General features: G+C 48.6%; 1 protein-coding gene across 1 annotated transcript in view; it reads left to right on the top strand.

Annotated features, from left to right (window-relative positions):
- Positions 1 to 16746, top strand: part of DPH6 (diphthamine biosynthesis 6) — a 213956-nt gene extending 197210 nt beyond the window's left edge. The window contains exon 15 of the mRNA XM_054162115.1: positions 16631 to 16746. Within this exon, the coding sequence (XP_054018090.1) occupies positions 16631 to 16746 (116 nt within the window). The remainder of the gene's footprint in view (positions 1 to 16630) is intronic.
- The last annotated feature ends 2811 nt before the right edge of the window (positions 16747 to 19557 follow it).

Here is a 19557-nt window from a genome sequence, read left to right as displayed (position 1 = left end):
TTAGCATGAGGTTCTGTCTATCCATGATAAAAATCCAGGCATCTTTCCTTTCTTTCTTGTGATTAGATGATGAGTACCATAATCAATAATAATAACAACAATAATAATGATCCTTTAGCATCTTTGTAGAATCATGGAATGGTTTCCATTGGAAGGCACCTCCAAAGGTCATCTAATCCAATCCTCTTCAAGGGACATCCTCCACTAGATCAGATTGTTCAGACCCTTGTTGAGCCTGACCTTGAATATCTGCAGGGATGGGGCTCCAACCACCTCCCTGGGCAGCCTGTTCCTTCCTGGGCAACCTGTTCCAGTGTTCCACTACCCTCATGGTACAGAACTTGTTCCTTACATCCAATATCTCCTCTCATTTCAAACCTTTGCCCCTCATCCTATCACTGCAGACCTTTCAAACAGTCCCTCTGCAGCTTTCTTGCAGGTCCCTTCAGGTACTGGCAGGCTGCTATTTGGTCTCCCCAGATGCTTCTCCTCTCCAGGCTGCACAACCCCAGCCGCCTCAGGCTGTCCTCACAGGAGAGCTGTTCATGCTTCATCTCTTTGTCTTACCATATTTTTTTAGGGCTTTAATGCCCCCTGAGTGCTCTTGTGGTAGGTTGAGGTTTTGTTGCCCTGCAAAGTGATGTAGCCCCAGTTCACCCAGGCTGAGGGTGTTGTGTTGCCTTTCTTTCTACTGTCTCGCTTTCTGCAAAACAGAAAGAAGCAGAGGTGCTGCTCTGGTTCTAATCAATCTTTCTAGCACTGTTGTAATTTAAAAACTACCTTGGAAAAGAAGCCTTTCCAAAGCAAGCCTACTCCATGCAGCATAGGTGATACTGGTGAGAACACTCCAGTGATGATGTTCCAGGAGAGGAGTGGCCCTCTGTGAGCATATGGCTTTCTGTAGCCTGTCCTTCTCACTCCAGCGTTCTGCAGTGCAGCAGGTATGATACTGCCTGACAAGTTAAGGCCCATGGCACAAAGTGTCAGTGCTGGCCAAAGAGAGGGCTCTGTGGGCATCTTTAAACCTGCTTTACTTGGAAACCGACATCTCTCCCTGAACAATTTATTTCCCTCTAGCAGTACTGCAGCATTGTTAAAACCAGGTCTCATACCTCAGATCACATCTTCAAAACAAGAGGAGGCAGAAGGATAAATCAAAAGCATGTTTCACTCTGCCTTATAGGGTTGGCCTTCTGTTTGTGGGAAAGAGAAAGGTCACCCTTCCATCACTCACACTTTATGTTTCCTAGCAGTGGCTAAAGCATCACATCCATTTTCCTTCAGAGCACTTTCAGTTTCATTAAGCCAGCCTCCCTTTGAGCTAACAGGGCTCTTGGTGGAGACATGGCTTAGGGCTCCAGAGGTGGAAATTCCTGTCAAAAGAGTCAGTATTAAGCAGAGGAACTGTTGGAGCTGCTGACTGACTGATCCACTGGGGATGCTGGGGGAACCTGGAAGCCCTAAGCAATAGATAAGATCCAAGCACCTCTTCCATTCCCTGCTGGGCAATGGAGTGTGCTGTACCTGCCACCCATGTGGCTAGTAATCACAAGAAGTACAAGCAGTGCAGTCTGTAGAATTCCTGATGGTCTTCTCCAAAGGTTGGGGTTGTTTAATATAAACAAGCAGTTCAGGACTATGTGTTTTACAGAATACAGAATTAAGCAGGTTGGAAAAGACCTTGGAGATCATCGAGTCCAACCTGTCACCCAACACCATCTCATCGACTAAACCATAGCACCAAGTGCCTCATCCAGGCTCTTCTTCAACACCTCCAGGGATGGAGACTCCAGCACCTCCCTGGGCAGCACATCCCAATGGCCAATCTCTCTTGCTGGGAAGAACTTCTTCCTAACATCCAGCCTAAACAGTCTATTGAAAAATAGTTCTGTATATATAATTACATATATCTCTGTGTGATAATTTAACTTTTGGACTTGGTGATCTCAGAGGTCTTTTCCTACCTGCTTAATTCTGTATTCTGTAACACAAGAAGGACATGGACCTGATGGAGCAGGTCCAGAGGAGGGCCATGAAAGTTATCAGAGGGTTGGAGCACCTCTGCTATGAAGACAGGCTGAGAGAGTTGGGGTTGTTCAGCCTGGGGAAGGTCTCTGGGGAGACCTTATAGTGGCCTTCCAGTACCTGAAGGGGGCCTACAAGAAAGCTGGGGAAGGACTGTTTAGAAGGATATGTAGCAACAGGACAAGGGTTAATGGTTTTAAAGTAAAGGGTAGATTTAGATTGGACATTAAGAAGTTCTTTACTGTGAGGGTGGTGGAACACTGGAACGGGTTGGCCAGAGAGGTGGTGGAAGCCTTCCTAACATCCAATCTGACTTCTTCCTCACATCCAATCTGAATCTCCCCATTTCTAGTTTTGCTCCATTCCCCCCAGTCCTATCACTCCCTGACACCCTCAAAAGTGAAGTTGTTTAACAGCAGAAGAGGTGGGAGGGGTGCACCAATGGTCTTCCAGGACTCTGATTTTACCTTCTAGAGTCTGGAGAATGACTTTTCATCAGGAAGGGGGAATGGTTTGAAGCTGAAGGAGAGTAGGTTTAGACTGGATCTGAGGAAGAAGTTCTTCAGTACAAGGGTGGTGAGGCTCTGGAATAGGCTGCCCAGGGAGGTTGTGGATGCCTCCTATCTGGAGGTGTTCAAGGCCAGGTTGGATGTGGCCTTGAGCAGCCAAATCTGTTTGAGAGGTGTCCCTGCCCATGCTGGGGTCTTGGAGTAGATGATCTCCAATGGCCCTTCCAACTTAAGCCATTCTGTGATTCTCGACCACTGTATTCTTGTGCATAACTGTGCTCATTGTGGTGTGCTCTCCAGAGGAAGAAGTGTATGCTGGGCCAGAATTTGGGGTCAGTCACTGGCTTTTCAAGAATGCACCTTAACAAATCATGCAATTTTCTATGACTCAGTTTCCTCCCTGTTCTGTGTTCCCTTTTCAGCCCCCTGGGGTTTTCTGTTGATGGCAAACTCTTTGTGGTGGACTTTGTCTATTATCCAGTGTTTATTCAGAGCCTGATAAAATGACACATGAGCCTTCCTGAAGGCTTTTATAGATGATGTTGTAAATAACTTCCAGTCAGAGTAAAAATGACTTGTGGCTCATATCACTCTGTGGCCAAATTTCAGCCTCTTTTTCTTTCATTTTGCTGTGTGTTGACACAGTTGAATGCCTCTCCCCTGATCTTAAACCTGTAACAAACTAGGAGCTCACATTACACAGGAAGCAGTGAGATTTATCATCTTTGGAGGCCATGAAGAGGAACAAAAGGCTTTCATCTTTCTCCTTTTCTTCCTTGGCTGTAGGGAATAGGAGGGTGCTGATACCTTGGGTCACTGCCATGCAGGATAAAAATCCAATTAAAATAAATCTCCCAGAGCAGGGGGAGGTTGCTGTGTGGCTCCCTCCAACTTTTGTGTGGATCATCAGCAATCCCTGGCAGCACGATTTCCCCAGGAAAACGGAAGCTGGGTTTTGTTCCCCCTCTGCATACTGCTCTGCCCTTCGCTGCACTGTGCCCCAGCTGAGTTTGCACAAGATGTCAGATGCAGTAGCAATGAAATTCTAGTCATTTGTAGACTCACTCGGGATTAAATCAGTGACCTCAGCACGAAAGGCAGTGAATGCCATGACCACTCTTTGTTACCTCTTCCAGGCAGCTTAGATTAAACTCTGCTGTGAAGCCAGACCTGGATCAATATGAATGATCTTCATCGACCTACTAATGGATTTAACATGTTTGCTGCACTTTTATCTGGTCTTCTTAAGTTGTTTACATTGGTGCAGCAGATTGGTTTACAATGATAAGCATCTAGAAATCACCCCATTAGTTTGCAGATGAAACTATATCTATCTACCCATCCATCTATCTTATCTGTCTATCTCTCCATCCATTTATCCATCTAGATAGATGGATGGATAGGTCAGGTAGATGGATAGATAGATGGATGGATAGATGGATAGATAGATGGTTGGATACATAGATGGATAGATAGGATAGATGGATAGATAGATGGATTGATAGATCATAGAATCAATAAGGCTGGAAAAGACCTCAGAGGTCATCAAGTCCAACCTATTACCTAACACCTCCTGACAACTAATCCATGGCTTCAAGTGCTACATCCTATCCCTTTTTGAACACCTCCAGGGATGGTGACTCCACCACCTCCCTGGGCAGCACATCCCAATGGCAAATTACTCTTTCTGGGAAGAACTTTCTCCTCACCTCCAGCCTAAACTTCCCCTGGTGCAGCTTGAGGCTGTGTCCTCTTGTTCTGGTGCTGGTTGCCTGGGAGCAGAGACCAACCCCCACCTGGCTACAACCTCCTTTCAGGTAGTTGTAGAGAGCTATAAGGTCTGCCCTGAGCCTCCTCTTCTCCAGGCTAAACAATCCCAGCTCCCTCAGCCTCTCCTCACAGGGCTGTGCTCCAGACCTCTCCCCAGCCTCCTTGCCCTTCTCTGGACACATTCAAGTGTCTCAATGTCCTTCTTAAATTGAGGAGCCCAGAACTGGACACAGGACTCAAGGTGTGGCCTAACCAGTGCTGAGTCCAGGGCAGAATGATTTCCCTCCTCCTTCTGGCCACACTAATCCTGATGCAGGCCAGGATGCCATTGGCCTTCTTGGCCACCTGGGCACACTACTGGCTCATGTTTCAGCTGCTGTCAACCACTACCCCAGGTCCCTTTCTGCTTGGCTGGTCTCCAGCCACTCTGTCCCCAGCCTGTAGCTCTGCATGGGGTTGTTGTGGCCAAAGTACAGTACCTGGCACTTGGACTTGTTGAATGCCATCATGTTAGACTCTGCTCATCTGTCCAGCCTGTCCAGCTCCCTCTGCAGAGCTCTCCTACCTTCTAACAGATCAACTCCTGCCCCCAACTTGGTGTCATCTGCAAACTTACTAATGGTGGACTCAATCCCCTCATCCAGATCATCAATAAAGATATTGAATAGGATGGATGTATAGAAAGATAGATGGATAGATAGGATGGATTAATAGATGGATGGATGGATGGATGGATGGGTAGATAGGATAGATGGATAGATAGGATGGATGAATAGATGGATGCATAGATAGGATGGATGGATGGATAGATAGGATAGATGGATAGATAGGATGGATGGATGGATAGATAGGATAGATGGATAGATAGGATGGATGAATAGATGGATGCATAGATAGGATGGATGGATGGATAGATAGGATAGATGGATAGATAGGATGGATGGATGGATAGATAGGATAGATGGATAGATAGGATAGATGGATAGATAGGATGGATGGATGGATAGGATAGATGGATAGATAGGATAGATGGATAGATAGGATGGATGGATGGATAGGATAGATGGATAGATAGGATAGATGGATAGATAGGATGGATGGATGGATGGATTGGATGGATGGATGGATAGGATAGATGGATAGATAGGATGGATGGATGGATAGGATAGATGGATAGATAGGATGGATGAATAGATGGATGCATAGATAGGATGGATGGATGGATAGATAGGATAGATGGATAGATAGGATGGATGGATGGATAGATAGGATAGATGGATAGATAGGATGGATGGATGGATGGATGGATAGATAGGATAGATGGATAGATAGGATGGATGGATGGATGGATGGATAGATAGGATAGATGGATAGATAGGATGGATGGATGGATGGATGGATAGATAGAATGGATGGATGAATGGATAGATAGGATAGATGGATAGATAGGATGGATGGATGGATGGATGGATAGATAGGATAGATGGATAGATAGGATGGATGGACAGATGGATGGATAGATAGAATGGATGGATGGATGGATAGATAGGATAGATGGATAGATAGGATGGATGAATAGATGGATGGATAGATAGGATGGATGAATAGATGGATGGATAGATAGAATGGATGGATGGATGGATAGATAGGATGGATGCATAGATGGATGGATAGATGGATGGACAGATAGATACACAGACAGACAATAGAGAGATAGATAGATAGATAGATAGATAGATAGATAGATAGATAATAGATACTCCACTGTGCAAGCTCCTTGGCAGGAGTAAATCAACATAGCTACAGTTTACAGCAGTTGAGAACCTGACCTAGAAACTGAAAGTATTACTTGAGAGGATCACAGCTTAGCATCCCATAAAGCACAGACCACAAGGGTCTTCTCAACCCAGGCTAAAGATGGTTGCCACAAAGTCATTTAGAAACCTTTTCTATCATCTGTAGACTAAATTCTCCCCCCCAGCAGATGTGTGTGATGCCCACTAGTCATGTGAACAGCTCTTCACAGTCAAGCCTTTTGGATGCAGTGTGTCCAGTCAGGTAGCTCTTAAACCCCTTGGTTTTGGAGACTATCTGTGAGCCTTGAATAAAGGAAGGAACGTGGAAGCTGTACCGAACGCAGCAGTTGGGGATGTCAAAGCACTTAACAAACACTGTTACAACCGAGTCCATGTGCAAGCACTGAAGGACATATTTGCTTCAGTATGTCTCATGACAGCTTCTTAAAAAAATACACTTAAGTGAATTTAACACTTGTGAAAGGTGCCAGATTGACAGGCCCTGGAGAGAAAAGTTCTTGAATTACCAGCAGGCACAGCCGAGCTTCCCACACACACTGCCCCACCACTGCCCCCAGCCCTACCTGCAGGGCACGGCAACCAACTGTCCTGCAGCTTGCAAATCTGTGCCATCTCCTGCTCTGGTACTGTGGGCCAAGAGGCAGTAGCTGTAATGTGACCTGAAGGGGAAAAAGCAAGTTCCATGGTTACTGCACAGGTGCTGTTGCAGTTGATCATTTTCACACCAAGTTTTCAATTAATCTGGGGGGGATGAAGAACATGCACATCGATCTGGTTTTGCATGCAGCAACCAAAGGCACGTGTGGGAGCCTCTGAGGGAATGCTGCAGCTTGATCTGTCCACACAGGCACATTCAGAGGACTACAGGAGCAAGCAGATGTGGATGCACAGCCTGTGCAGCACGTTCTGAGGAGCCTCTTGAAAAACGGGGCCTTACTGTTTCGTGTGTTTGTAATCATCTGTCTCCCTTCATAACTCATCCCTGCTTGGTGTCATTACAGCCCATCCTCCCCAGAGATTCTGAGCACAGCTGGCACAGCAAGTTCAATAACCATCCACCCCATAAAGAGATTGGGTCATTAGAGGGGTGAAAGACGGCACGCAGGGAAAGCAGCCTGGTGATCTTTGCACTCTGTCACGGTCTGGGAGAAAGCACAAGTTCCTCCCTGAGTGATTGCAGTCTGAAAGTTCAGTCCTCTCTTCTCTTTGAAATTGCATTTAGACCTCACTGCCAGCAGTGGAAGGGCATGCTTAAGCTTTTCTTTATTTAGTGCAGAAGGTTAATGACATTTCAAACCAAAGTGCGGGTTTATGACCTGGTGTGGGTCAGTTCTCAACCTGTAGGGAGGACATGGCTGAAAACAGAGAACTGAAAAGCACCAAGCAATGACTTTTTGTGCTCTGCTGTTTTCTAAGCTACAGCCAGCAGCTTGCAAGAATGATTAGGGAAGCTAAATCTTAATTCTTTCTACTGAGAAACAGCCATAATTAATGTGCAGAGGAGCTCAGCTACATTTGTTTGTCTTTGAAAGAGTCATTTTTCTTTCTGCAACTTGCTGCTGATGTGCATGGTAGGCAAATCATACCCTGGGCTGCAGCCAGAGGAATGTGGCCAGCAGGGCAAGAAAGAGGACCCTGCCCCTTTACTCTGCTCTTGTGAGACCTCACCTCCAATACTGCATCCAGTTCTGGTGGCCCCAGCATAAGAAGGACACAGAGCTGTTGGAGTGAGTCCAGAGGAGGACCACAAAGCTGATCCAAGGGCTGGAGCACTTGTGATAGGACAGGCTGAGGGACCTGGGGGTGTTCAGCCTAGAGAAGAGAAGACTCTGGGGGAACCTTAGAGCTACCTTCCAGTACCTGAAGGGATGCTGCAGGAAGGCTGCAGAGGGACTTTTCATCAGGGTGTCCAGAGAAAGGCCAAGGGGAAATAGTCTGAAGCTGAGGGAGAGCAGGTTTAGTCTGGAGCTGAGGAAGAAGCTCTTCAGTACAAGGATGGTGAGACTCTGGCACAGGCTACCCGGGGAGGTTGTGGATGCCTCCTCCCTGTGGGTGTTCAAGGCCAGGCTGGATGAGGCCTTGAGCAGCTGAGTCTAGTTGAGAGGTGTCCCTGGGCATGGTGGGGAGGTTGGAGTAGATGATCTCTGAGGCCCCTTCCAACCTAAGCCATTGGATGATTCTATGATATGTAAGTTGACTGGCACTGTGTGTACTTTGCAAGGTAACTTCTGTATATCCCTGAAGAGTTAGGTGGTGTAGAATTGTCTTACAGATGGCATTTGGGACCAAAACTGTCATTGTTATCAGTATAAAACCTCATGTGATTCACTCACCTCAGCATTGCTGCTGCACCTCTCACACCATACAGCTTTAGCAAGACTCCCAACCAGCCTTCAAACTAAGCTGAAGCTGGGGTTTCAAAGTCTGGGAGAAGGTTCAAGAGCAAATGCATATTTAGTATCATAGTATCAGTCAGGGTTGGAAGGGACCACAAGGATCATCCAGTTCCAACCCCCCTGCCATGGGCAGGGACACCCCACACTAGATCAGGCTGGCCAGAGCCTCATCCAGCCTGGGCTTAAACACCTCCAGGGATGGGGCCTCAACCACCTCCCTGGACAACCCATTCCAGGGCTTCACCACTCTCATGGGGAAGAACTTCCTCTTCACCTCCAGCCTGAATCTCCCCACCTCCAGCTTCATTCCATTCCCCTTAGTCCTATCACTACCTGATATCCGGAGAGGATGTTTGAAGATGGTCCTGCCCATGAACTCTGCTTGAATATCTCACCTCATTCAGTCTCAGTTTTCCTGTGCAGGTGGACAGAGATGGACCATTTGAGATGATCTTCCTGACAGGTTTATTCTCTTCAGTGTGTGGTTCATGGTTTGGCCACAACAAGATCTTCTCGTAGCCTCTTCCAGACTGAGAAGGTTGAATACAGTTAGTTAAGAAACTCTGTGTGTGGCCACCACTGTGGCTCAGGAGCTTTGTAGAGGTGATAGCTACAGAAAATAGCCTTCAAGCATCTTTATGCATAGCCCCTAGTTGTTTGTGACATTCTTCATGTGCAATTTCTAGTTTTGCTCCATCCCCCCCAGTCCTGTCACTCCCTGACACCCTCAAAAGTCCCTCCCCAGCTTTCTTGGAGCCCCCTTCAGATACTGGAAGGCCACAATAAGGTCTCCTCAGAGCCTTCTCTTCTCCAGACTGAGCAGCCCCAACTCCCTCAGTCTGTCCTCATAGCAGAGCAGCTCCAGCCCTCTGCTCATCCTCATGGCCCTTTCTCTGGACACCTTCCAGCACCTCCAGATCCTTCCTGTAACAGAGGCTCTCCAGGACTGGATGCAGTACTCCAGGTGGGGTCTCCCCAGAGCAGAGCAGAGGGGGAGAATCCCCTCCCTGGCCCTGCTGGCTCTGCTTCTCTTGCTGCAGCCCAGGCTCTGGTTGGCTTTCTGGGCTGCAAGTGCTCACTGCTGGCTCCTGTTGAGCTTCTCCTCCACCAGCACCCCCAGGTCCTTTCCTTGCCCCATTCTGCAGCTCCCAAGGCTGTGTCCCAGTTCAGTAGGTTGCAAAGTCTTTTACAGAGGGGAAATCTTCATTTTAATTTTGTGTAGGGAAGGGCTAGAAATTATTGTTCTGCATTAGGGAAGACAAGGAGAGAGGTTCTTTCACAAGAGAAGCCTTCAGAAGAACAGAAAGGGGCTGGTCCGTTCCCATCTCGCTGCAAGCGGAATTGCAGGCTTTAGTCAGTGAAATGGCTCGGAAGCTACACCCCACCGAGTCCAGGGAGCTCTAATTAATCCCCACAGCAAGGAACTCTTCTGAAATTGGTCTTTAATCAAACTTGGCTCTGAAAACAAAACAAGGTATGGTGGCAGCTTGATAAAAGAGATGCAGTGCCAGGGCTGACAGGCCCCCAATCAAACCCCAACTAAAAATATCTCTTTGGTCTGCTCCTTTTCTTTCAGATGCTAAAAAAATGCTTTAGCTGTGGTCTAAAAAAGCCTCCCCAGTTACTCAGACAAGTGACTCAGCTCCAGGAAAGTGAGGCTCCTGTAAATGTTCGTGCCCTCCCTGACAGGAGGCAGCCCTCTGTCCTTCCCACACCCTCCCTTCAGAGCAGCAGAGGAACAGCAGAGACACTGGCGAGGCTGGGAGGGAAGAGGTGACTCCTGGGTTTCATCAGAGATGCTCATTTTGGTGTGAGGTGTCCCTGCCCATGACAAGGGGGCTGGAACTGGATGATCTTTGAGGTCCTGATGAGTAATTGTTACTGCCTTAGTGTGGTCCTGTGGTCCTGCTTAGATTCTCTGGTCCTGCTCTGGCAGGGGGGTTGGACTCAGTGATCTTCGGAGGTCCCTTCCAAACCCTAACATCCTGGGATGTGTGATCCTGTCCCTTCCAGCCCTGACAGTTCTGTGATTCTGAGGCCACCTGTCCCTCTCCCCTTGCTGCTGGTGGTGCAGAGCTCAGGCATCCTCATTGACTCACTTGTTTGGATTAAGATAAGGCAGTCACTTGTCTTTCCTGTATCTCCCATAAACATGAAGTCCATGGCTGCTACCTTTGCACCCTCACAACTCCTCCTTACTGGTTCTGAGAGCACTTTGAGTATTGCATCCAGTTTTGGGCACCTCAATACAAGGGAGATGTGGAGGTGCAGGAGCCAGTGCAGAGGAGGGCAAGGAAGCTGGGAAGGGCCTGGAGAATAAATCTGATGAAGAGCAACTGAAGGAGCTGGGGATGGTTAGTGTGAAAAAGAGCACACCTTCCAGCACCTTCAGATCCTTCCTATACTAGAGGCTCCAGAACTGGACACAGTGCTCCAGGTGGGGTCTCAGCAGAGCAGAGTAGAGGGGGAGAATCACCTCCCTCACCCTGCTGGATACACTCTTGCTGCAGCCCAGGCTCTGCTTGGCTTTCTGGGCTGCAAGTGCTCACTGCTGGCTCATGTTGAGCTTCTCCTCCCCCAGCACCCCCAGGTCCTTTTCTTCAGGGCTGCTCTCCAGCCAGTCCCTGCCCAGCCTGTATCAGTGCCTGGGATTGCCCTGACCCAGCTGCAGGACCTTGCCCTTGGTCTTGTTGAACCTCATGAGGTTGTCATGGGCTCACGTCTCCAGCCTGTCAAGGTCTCTCTGGATGGATCCCTTCCCTCCAGCATGTCCACATTTAAAACCTTTTTAGCTGCCACAAACCCCAAGATCCCCTTTGCAAAGACTTTCCTCCCCCAACAGTGTATTTTTTGTTTACTGGGCTTGATTTTGTTTTGGACAGGAAGGACTCCATTAAAAGGAAGCAAGCAGTTTGTACAGGTTTTGGCTTAAGATCTTACATTCCACTATGGCCTTTTATAGTAAGTGAAAGTGTAGGGGGAAACCCTGAAGGCTGAACCCTGATAATTTGTTCAAAGCACATTCTCCCTTCCTTGCTGTGGTTGTGAGCCACAGAGGCAGTCAGCTGGCTGTTTCAGGAGGGGAGGAGGGCTCTCCAGTTCCTCCTGTTTCACCTTTTCATTGCACTGCCTGATCATTTCAGGCAGAGGCTTGTTCCAGACAGCTTTAATTAAACTATGCTGTGAAACTGTATATAGATCAATGGAAATGATCCATAACAAGAGGCTAATCATGTCTTGAACGGTGTCCAGTCCGGTTCAATCACCTTCTACTGTTTCTGTGGCTTCCCCTTCATGTGCCAAAGCCCTCAATGTCTCTCTGTATTTTTTAATCCATCTCATTAGTGACCATATGCCTTGGCTGCAAGGGAGACAAGGACTGTCTGCAATCTGCCAGGGATTTAGGGCCATCAATAATTTGTGAATAGTCATGTTGGTGCTGGTCGAAGGGTTAAGTGTTCTGCACAGCAGGGGCACATCTTTGGGGACCGGAGCTCTTAGTCAACTGTTAGGAACCTGATCCCCAGTGATGCCTCTTTTCAGAGTACATGCTGCATGTCAGAGCTCTGCAGCTGAAGCAGTGGAGCTTTATTAGCTCAGGGATTTAAGAACCTGCTCCAAGCAATGTACCTCTCTTTTTGGTTAAAAAGTGAAGGAAAGGTGGTGGTTGTAATATCAGAGTGATTTTGTCTCTCTCTTTCTTATGTACTGGGTTAAAAGTGAGCTTCCTTTTCCTTACCATATTCCTTTTCACTATCAGCTACCAGATTGCTCCTCTCCTGCAAATAGCAGAGTCACACAATGGTTTGGGTTGAAAGGGACTTCCAAAGCTCAAGTCCAACTCCCCTGCAGTCAGCAGGGACATCTTCCACTCAGTCAGGTTGCTCAGAGCCCTGTCAAGCCTAACCTTGAATATCTCCAGGGATGGGGCCTCAACTACCTGCCTGGGCAATCAATTCCAGTGTTTCACCACTCTGCTGATAAAGAACCTGTTCCTCCCATCCAGTCTAAATCTCCTCTCATTCCAAACCATTGCCTCTCATCCTATCACTGCAGATCTTTGCAAGCAGTCCCTCTGCAGCCTTCTTGTAGCCCCCTTCAGGTACTGGCAGGCTGCTATTAGGTCTCCCTACAGCCTTCTCTTCTCCAGGCTGCATAATCCCAGCTCCCTCAGCCTGTCCTCATAGCAGAGGTGTTCCAGCCCCCTGATCATTTTCGTGGCCCTCCTCTGGACCTGTTCCATCAGCTCCCTGTCCTTCCTGTGTGGAGGGCACCAGAGCTGGACGCAGTACTCCAGGTGAGGTCCTACCAGAGCAGAGTGGCAGAATCCCCTCTGTCCCTCTGCTGGCCACACTGCTTTGGACACAGCCTAGGAAAGCAAAACCATGGCAGCAATTAGGGGCACCTGATTTTGGCAACACCTCATCCTGCCTAACTTCTGATGAAGCCAATGACAGCACAGATGTAAAGGCTGCCCTCTTGATCATTTGGAATGGCCTTTTAGGGGCTCCCAGGACATTTTCTTATCCACTTAGTGTGAAAAGCACCTCTAAGAGCAGTAGTTTGTGGTGTTAGATTGTGCCATATTACATGGAAGTCATCATGAGACTGTTGATCTCAGCACCCTGCCCTTGCAGAGAAATGGCAGCAGCAGCAGCTTGCAATGCCAGAATTTTTGGTGAGAGAGGGAATGGCTTTGAATTCTCCTTGCTCATTGCAAGCTTTGGTCATGCCCATGTCCCTTAGGTGTACTCAGGTCAACAGAAGAATGCAGAGTGGTGTGGAAAGAAACTGCACAGCGAACCTCTCGGCTGGGAGCAGCAGGGATCCATCTTAACAGGATGAAAATCTTAGCTGGTGCTTAGTTACCAGGTCACTGCTGAGCACCTGCAATGCATAGACTGAATCCCCTTTTTACACCAACAGGATGAAGTTGCATGTTAGGAAGAAGTTCTTCCCCATGAGGGTGGTGAGACACTGGCACAGGTTGCCCAGGGAGGTGGTGGCAGCCTCATGCCTGAAGGCCAGGCTGGATGTGGCTGTGAGCAACCTGCTGTAGTGTGAGGTGTCCCTGCCCATGGCAGGGGGGTTGGGACTGGCTGATCCTTGAGGTCCCTTCCAACCCTACCAATTCTCTGATTCTCTGATTCTGAGTCCTTTGGCCTGTGAGGTGAGTCTTGCTCTTTGGCTCACCCTTGTCTGTTTCCACCTCTGGTGTCAATGCCAAAAGGAAGTCAGCAGAGCTTGGGAAGCCTGGCACTGTCTTGGCACAGTCTCCTGGGGAGCAGTACCACTACTGCACTGCTTTGTGCCACTGCTGCCAGGTCACAAGGGAGAAGAGTTTAGGCTTCAGTGAATGAACCTGCAAAACTCCTCTTGTATCCTGGATGAGGCAAGGCTTTGACTGCATTGCCTGCTCACAGCTTCACAGGCAGTGACACCACAAAGCCTGCTCTGACAGCCTGCAGGCTCTGCCCTCTTTACACCCTCTGGAGCCAGGATTGCTATAAAGAATTGCCACAGTCACACAAGCTGCAGGCAGAAACAACTGAGTGAAACCACAATGCATGCAGGCCATGCCTTGCCCTTAAAGAAAGAGCACTGCAACCCCTCCAGATGACCCTGCAGTGGGCAGTTCTCTAAGGATTCTTTGTAGGTGGATCTGTGGAATCCCCACTGAGGCTGCCACATGATCAGAGATGTCTGCTGGCTGAGTTTCAAGTTTCCATTCTTTAGTTCTCTTCCATATTCTCCTAATTAGATCCTCTCCATTATTAATTCTGTTCCCACAATGGGCTTTAAATTTACAAATCTGTGCCACACATCCCAGCCCCTTTAGAGCTTTTGGTAGCTTGATTCATTATTTTTCAGCAGTTTAAATACCTCTCCAGTCCCAGGCCTGCAGTCACATACGGTGTCATCCTTGGGCTTGCTCTGTTACATCCTTCATGCAGCACCTTCCATTGATTTCAAATGGAGCTGGTGGTTGGAGTGGGGTTTTTAAATGGCTGCCTTTGACTTCTGGTAGATGGATGCTCCAGGGTGGGACTTGAGGGCAGAATTGTGTTTACACAGCCTCATGCTGAGCATCTGTCTCGGTCCGGAGAGGGAAGGAGACTAGTTCTTGGGAACATTCCCGTGTTGTGGAATTAACGGCACAAACGAGGCCAAAATAGCAACAGCTAGGCTATTTGTTACATAGAGAACATGGAAATAAGAAGGGGAGAGGGAGAAGATAGAGAGGGAGAGAGAGAAGAGAGAGAGAGAAGAGGAAAGGAGGTATATTACCACACCCCTCACCCACCCCAAGACAGTTTGAGTCTGTGGAGGAAAGATGCTGGGTCTGTAGAGAAAGGGTGCTGAGGCTTTGGCTGGAGATGCGATGTGATCCCTCTGGGCAGCCTGGGTCTGTAGAGAAAGGGTGCTGAGGCTTTGGCTGGAGAATAGATGAGGTCCCTCTGGGCAGCGTGGGTCAGCTCCATGAGTGGCAGCAAGCGGCACTTAGGACACGGAGAGAGGGTTCAGTCTGCTGCCTTCCTTCTCAGCGGCATGCTCCTCCTTCAGCATTTTGCTTCCTTCCATTGCGGTTTTCTTCCCCTGCGGTTTTCTTCCTCCTGAGCCAGTAGTGGTCAAGTCTTTTATACAGTTTTTAGTCCTTAGGTATGTGTCCAAGCATTGTCCCTCAGGAATTCAGGAGCCAGGAAATCATAAGTATCCAGATATCGTTCCCCAGGAAGTCTTTCTGTGTATTCATGTGAGTTGGGACAGTGGTCTGGATGGAGGGGGGGGGGCCTCCGCCTCCTTCCTCTCCATCTCCCTGCCTACCCACTTATGACACATCAGGAGACAGGTGGAGAGTCCATTGACTCATCACCCTCCCTTCCTGGGGGTATCTGACAGCTAGGAATGACCTTGTGCTGGCTGGGTCCTTGGGTCATTGTTACAGGCCAGCTGCAGTCCAGTGTTATCACGATGCAATGGCAAGGTGATTTGCATCCAGGATTGGTACTGTCTGGGCAAGCAGCAAGTGATTTTATCTTTGTTGAGTCACACCAGGAGCAGACTCTTACAGCATCCAAATACCAGAACTGACAAAGGACTGAATCTCAGCCTGGCCTTCAGTTATTTTTTGCTGCCTGCACTGTGTTTCAGCTTGCTATATTTGTAACCAACAGACCACTCTCTCACTGAAGGTTAAGAAGCCTGCTTTTAACTGGTTTGCTGAATTATGGCCTCAGGCAGTGTGTAAAGTTCATCTGAAATTAGTGAGCGAGGAGGTGGGAGATGATTCTTCCTCATGGATACAGCGAGAGCTTGGAGTTGCATTTGGCTTCCTTCTGTTATTTCCTGCCTCACAACAGGAGAAGAGGAGACTGAGTGGGGGCCTCACTCGTGTTGATAAAGATGTGCAGGGTGAGTGCCAAAAGGCTGGAGCCAGGCTCTGCTGGGTGATGCCCAAGGACAGCACAAGGAGCACTGGTGGAAGCTGAGGCAGAGGAAGTTCCATGGAAACAGGAGGGGAAAAAATCTCACTATGGGAGTGCTGGAACACTGGAGCAGGCTGCCCAGGGGGGTTGTGGAGTCTCTCTCTCTGGAGATATTCAAAGCCTGCCTGGATGTGTTCCTCTGTGATCTGCTCTAGGTGAGCCTGTTCTGGCAGGGGGGGTTGGAGTGGATCATAGAATCACAGAATTGTTAGGGTTGGAAGGGACCTCAAGGCTCAGCCAGTTCCAACCCCCTGCCATGGGCAGGGACACCTCACACTGCAGCAGGTTGCTCACAGCCACATCCAGCCTGGCTGCAAACACCTCCAGGGATGAGGCTTCCACCACCTCCCTGGGCAACCTGTGCCAGGCTCTCACCACCCTCATGGGCAACAACTTCTTCCTGACATCCAATCTCAATCTACCCATTTCCAGTTTTGCTCTACTCCCCCCAGTCCTATCAATACCTTGGATGGATGGATGACCTTTCAGGGTCCCTTCCAGCCCCTGACACTCTGTGACCTTGTGACCATTCCTCACAAGATGCATTTGGAAACCATTTTCAAGCAGGAGGATGCAACAGAAAATGAGACCAAGAAAGTTAACTGATTGTTTTGCTTCTATTTTAGGGCTGCAAGAACACCTTGAGAAATACTTGGGCAAGAGGACTCCAGCTCAGATTTTAGTGCCTGTGGTCGATTTACCAGGCAAGGAAGTTATTCACATAGCATGCTGGCTGAGCTAGAGGTTTCCAAGAGATGAGCTGGTAAGCAGAAGAGGAAATCAAACCAACCAAACCACACTGCAGCCAGGAGAGAACAAAGGAAAGAATTGAGCACAACTGTGTTGGATACATTAATGATGCCTGATGGCATGGCAGCTTTTAGGCACAATAAAGGTTTCTTTTCTACACACTGTGCTTTTCTTCCTGCCTTATTTTTAGCTGTGTTCTGGGGGTAGCAGGTGGCTCTTGGGAGATGTCAGTTGCTCTGATCACAGCGGTTCTTCTGTGTCACATCTTTAGGCCTGGTGACACGAAACTGAGTGAGGTGAGACCAAAACACGAGTTCCAATCATACTTGAAAGATTGGATTCCTTTCAGGTCTGTGTTGAAGTAGAATCATAGACTCAATGGGGCTAGAAAAGACCTCAAAGATCATCAAGTCCAACCTGTCACCCAAGACCTCATGACTACTGAACCATGGCTCCAAGTGCCACATCCAGTCCCTTTTTGAACACCTCCAGGGATGGGGACTCCACCACCTCCCTGGGCAGCACATTCCAATGGCCAATCTCTCTTGCTGGGAAGAACTTTCTCCTCACCTCCAGCCTAAACTTCCCCTGGTGCAACTTGAGACGGTGTCCTCTAAATTGACACACTGCAGGCCAACTCAGGAAGACCTTATTTGGGAGCATGTTTTAATCCTTTTTCTTGCTTCAGGGACAAATTATTCAGAAGGGTATTCAGGACTTTGCCAACACAAATCATGGAGATGATGGTGAGACTTTAGGATTTCCAGCAGGAGCAGGGAGGGGATTGTCCCCTGGGACTCAGCTCTGGTGAGGCCACACCTGGAGTATTGTGTCCAGTTTGGGGCACCTCAAGACAAGAGAGATGAGGAGGTGCTGGAGCCAGGGCAGAGGAGGGCAAGGAAGCTGGGAAGGGCCTGGAGAATGAATCTGATGAAGAGCAACTGAAGGAGCTGGGGATGGTTAGTTTGGAAAAGAGGAGGCTGAGGGGAGACCTCATACAGCTACCTGAAGGGAGGTTGTGGAGAGGCTGCTGCTGGTCACTTCCCACAGGTAATTAGTGATAGAACAAGAGGGAATGGCCTCAAGCTGTGACTGGACAAGCTGGTTTAGACTGGACATTAGGACACATTTTTCAGGGCAAAAGTCATCAGGGATTGGAATGTGCTGCCCAGGGAGGTGGTGGAGTCCCCAAGCCTGGATGTGTTTAAGGATGGTTGGGATGTGGTGCTTGGGGCTATGGTTTAGGGGTGAGCCTTGCAGAGTAGGGCTCTGGGTGATCCTGAAGGTCTTTTCCAACCTGATTGCTTCTGTGATTCTGTGATTTGCCATCCAGCTTTCTGAGGCACTGGTGAGTATCCTCATGCTTTACAGCTGGTAGACAGCTCTTATTAAAGAGCTGCCAGTATTCCCTAGGGCTCCAGTCTTCTCCAGCAAATCAACAGGAGTTTTAGCACTGCTTTCATTAAACCAGGCTCAGATGCACAGGTGAAGCTCCTATTGATTTCATCACAGCTGCTCTTTCACTCATAACATTCTGTAAGATCAGGGTAGGAGTGAAAGCCCTTTGGACACTGCCCAAGGCTGCAGAGTGCTGTAGAGAAATCTGATTTTCAGATAAAAGCTATCAAATGAAACCTTCAGGAAAGACTATCAGGCCTTTGCCTTGCCTGAATTTTACATCTGTATATTCTCCTGGCTTCTCTTCCAGGCTGGAGCTCACAGGGGGTTGGACTGAATGACCTTTAGAGGTCTCTTCCAAACCAGCCTATGATTCTACACTACATTAGCACTGAGTATCACTTTTAGGTCAGACTTAAACATCTTTGATCCTTGTTCTTTCCCACAATCAGAAAGTAATCAGGCACCAGTAGGGAGTAGGGGTTGTCCTGCTGGAAAGCAGCTCCATGGAGAAGGACTTTGGTGTCCTAGTTGACAGCAAGTGGAACAGCAATGTGCCCTTGTGGCCAACAGGGCCAAGAGCATCCTGGGGTGCATCAAGAAAAGTGTCCAGAAGGCCTAGGGAGGTTCTTCTGCCCCTTCACTCTGCCCTGGGGAGACCAGACATGGAATATTGTGTCCCAGTTTGTGGATCCCCTATTCAAGAGAGACAGGGCCCTGCTGGAGAGAGTCCAAGGGAGAGCTACAAGGATGATGAGGGGGCTTGAACATCTCTGCTATGACAAGAGATCTGAGACAGCTGGGGCTGTTTAGTCTGGAGAAGAGAAGGCTGAGAGGGGATCATATCAAGGTCTATAAGTATCTGAGGGATGGGGGTCAAGATGAAGGTGCCAGGCTCTTTTCAGTGGGGTCCAGTGATAGGACAACAATAGGTACAAGCTGGAGCACAGGAGGTTCCACCTCAACAGGAGGAGACACTTCTGTATGGTGAGGGTGCCAGAGCCCTGGAGCAGGCTGCCCAGAGAGGCTGTGGAGTCTCCTCTGGAGGCATTCAAAACCCACCTGGATGCATTCCTGTGCAGACTGCCCTGGGTGATGCTGCTCTGGCACGGGGGTTGCACTTGGTGATCTCTGGAGGTCCCTTCCAACCCCTCCCATTCTGATTTTTGAGGGTAGGGACTTTGATGCTGGTTTGGGGTTGGTTTTTTTGGTCCCCAAATAAATCATCTTGTTATGGTTCTCTCTGTCAGGGAGGGTTTGCCTTCTGCAGCCTTTCAAAGTCTCTGTATATTGATGACTGTAATTGCTTGTAAACATGTCAAGAGGAACTGACCAAATGGGACTGCAGGGCTGAAACTGATGCAATAACTAGGAAGGGGAGGGGAGGGGAGAGGAGAGGAGAGGA

The sequence above is a fragment of the Dryobates pubescens genome, chromosome 5, assembly GCF_014839835.1.
Source record: "Dryobates pubescens isolate bDryPub1 chromosome 5, bDryPub1.pri, whole genome shotgun sequence".
Taxonomy (NCBI): Eukaryota; Metazoa; Chordata; class Aves; order Piciformes; family Picidae; genus Dryobates; species Dryobates pubescens.
This window is presented reverse-complemented; position numbering and strand designations above follow the sequence as displayed.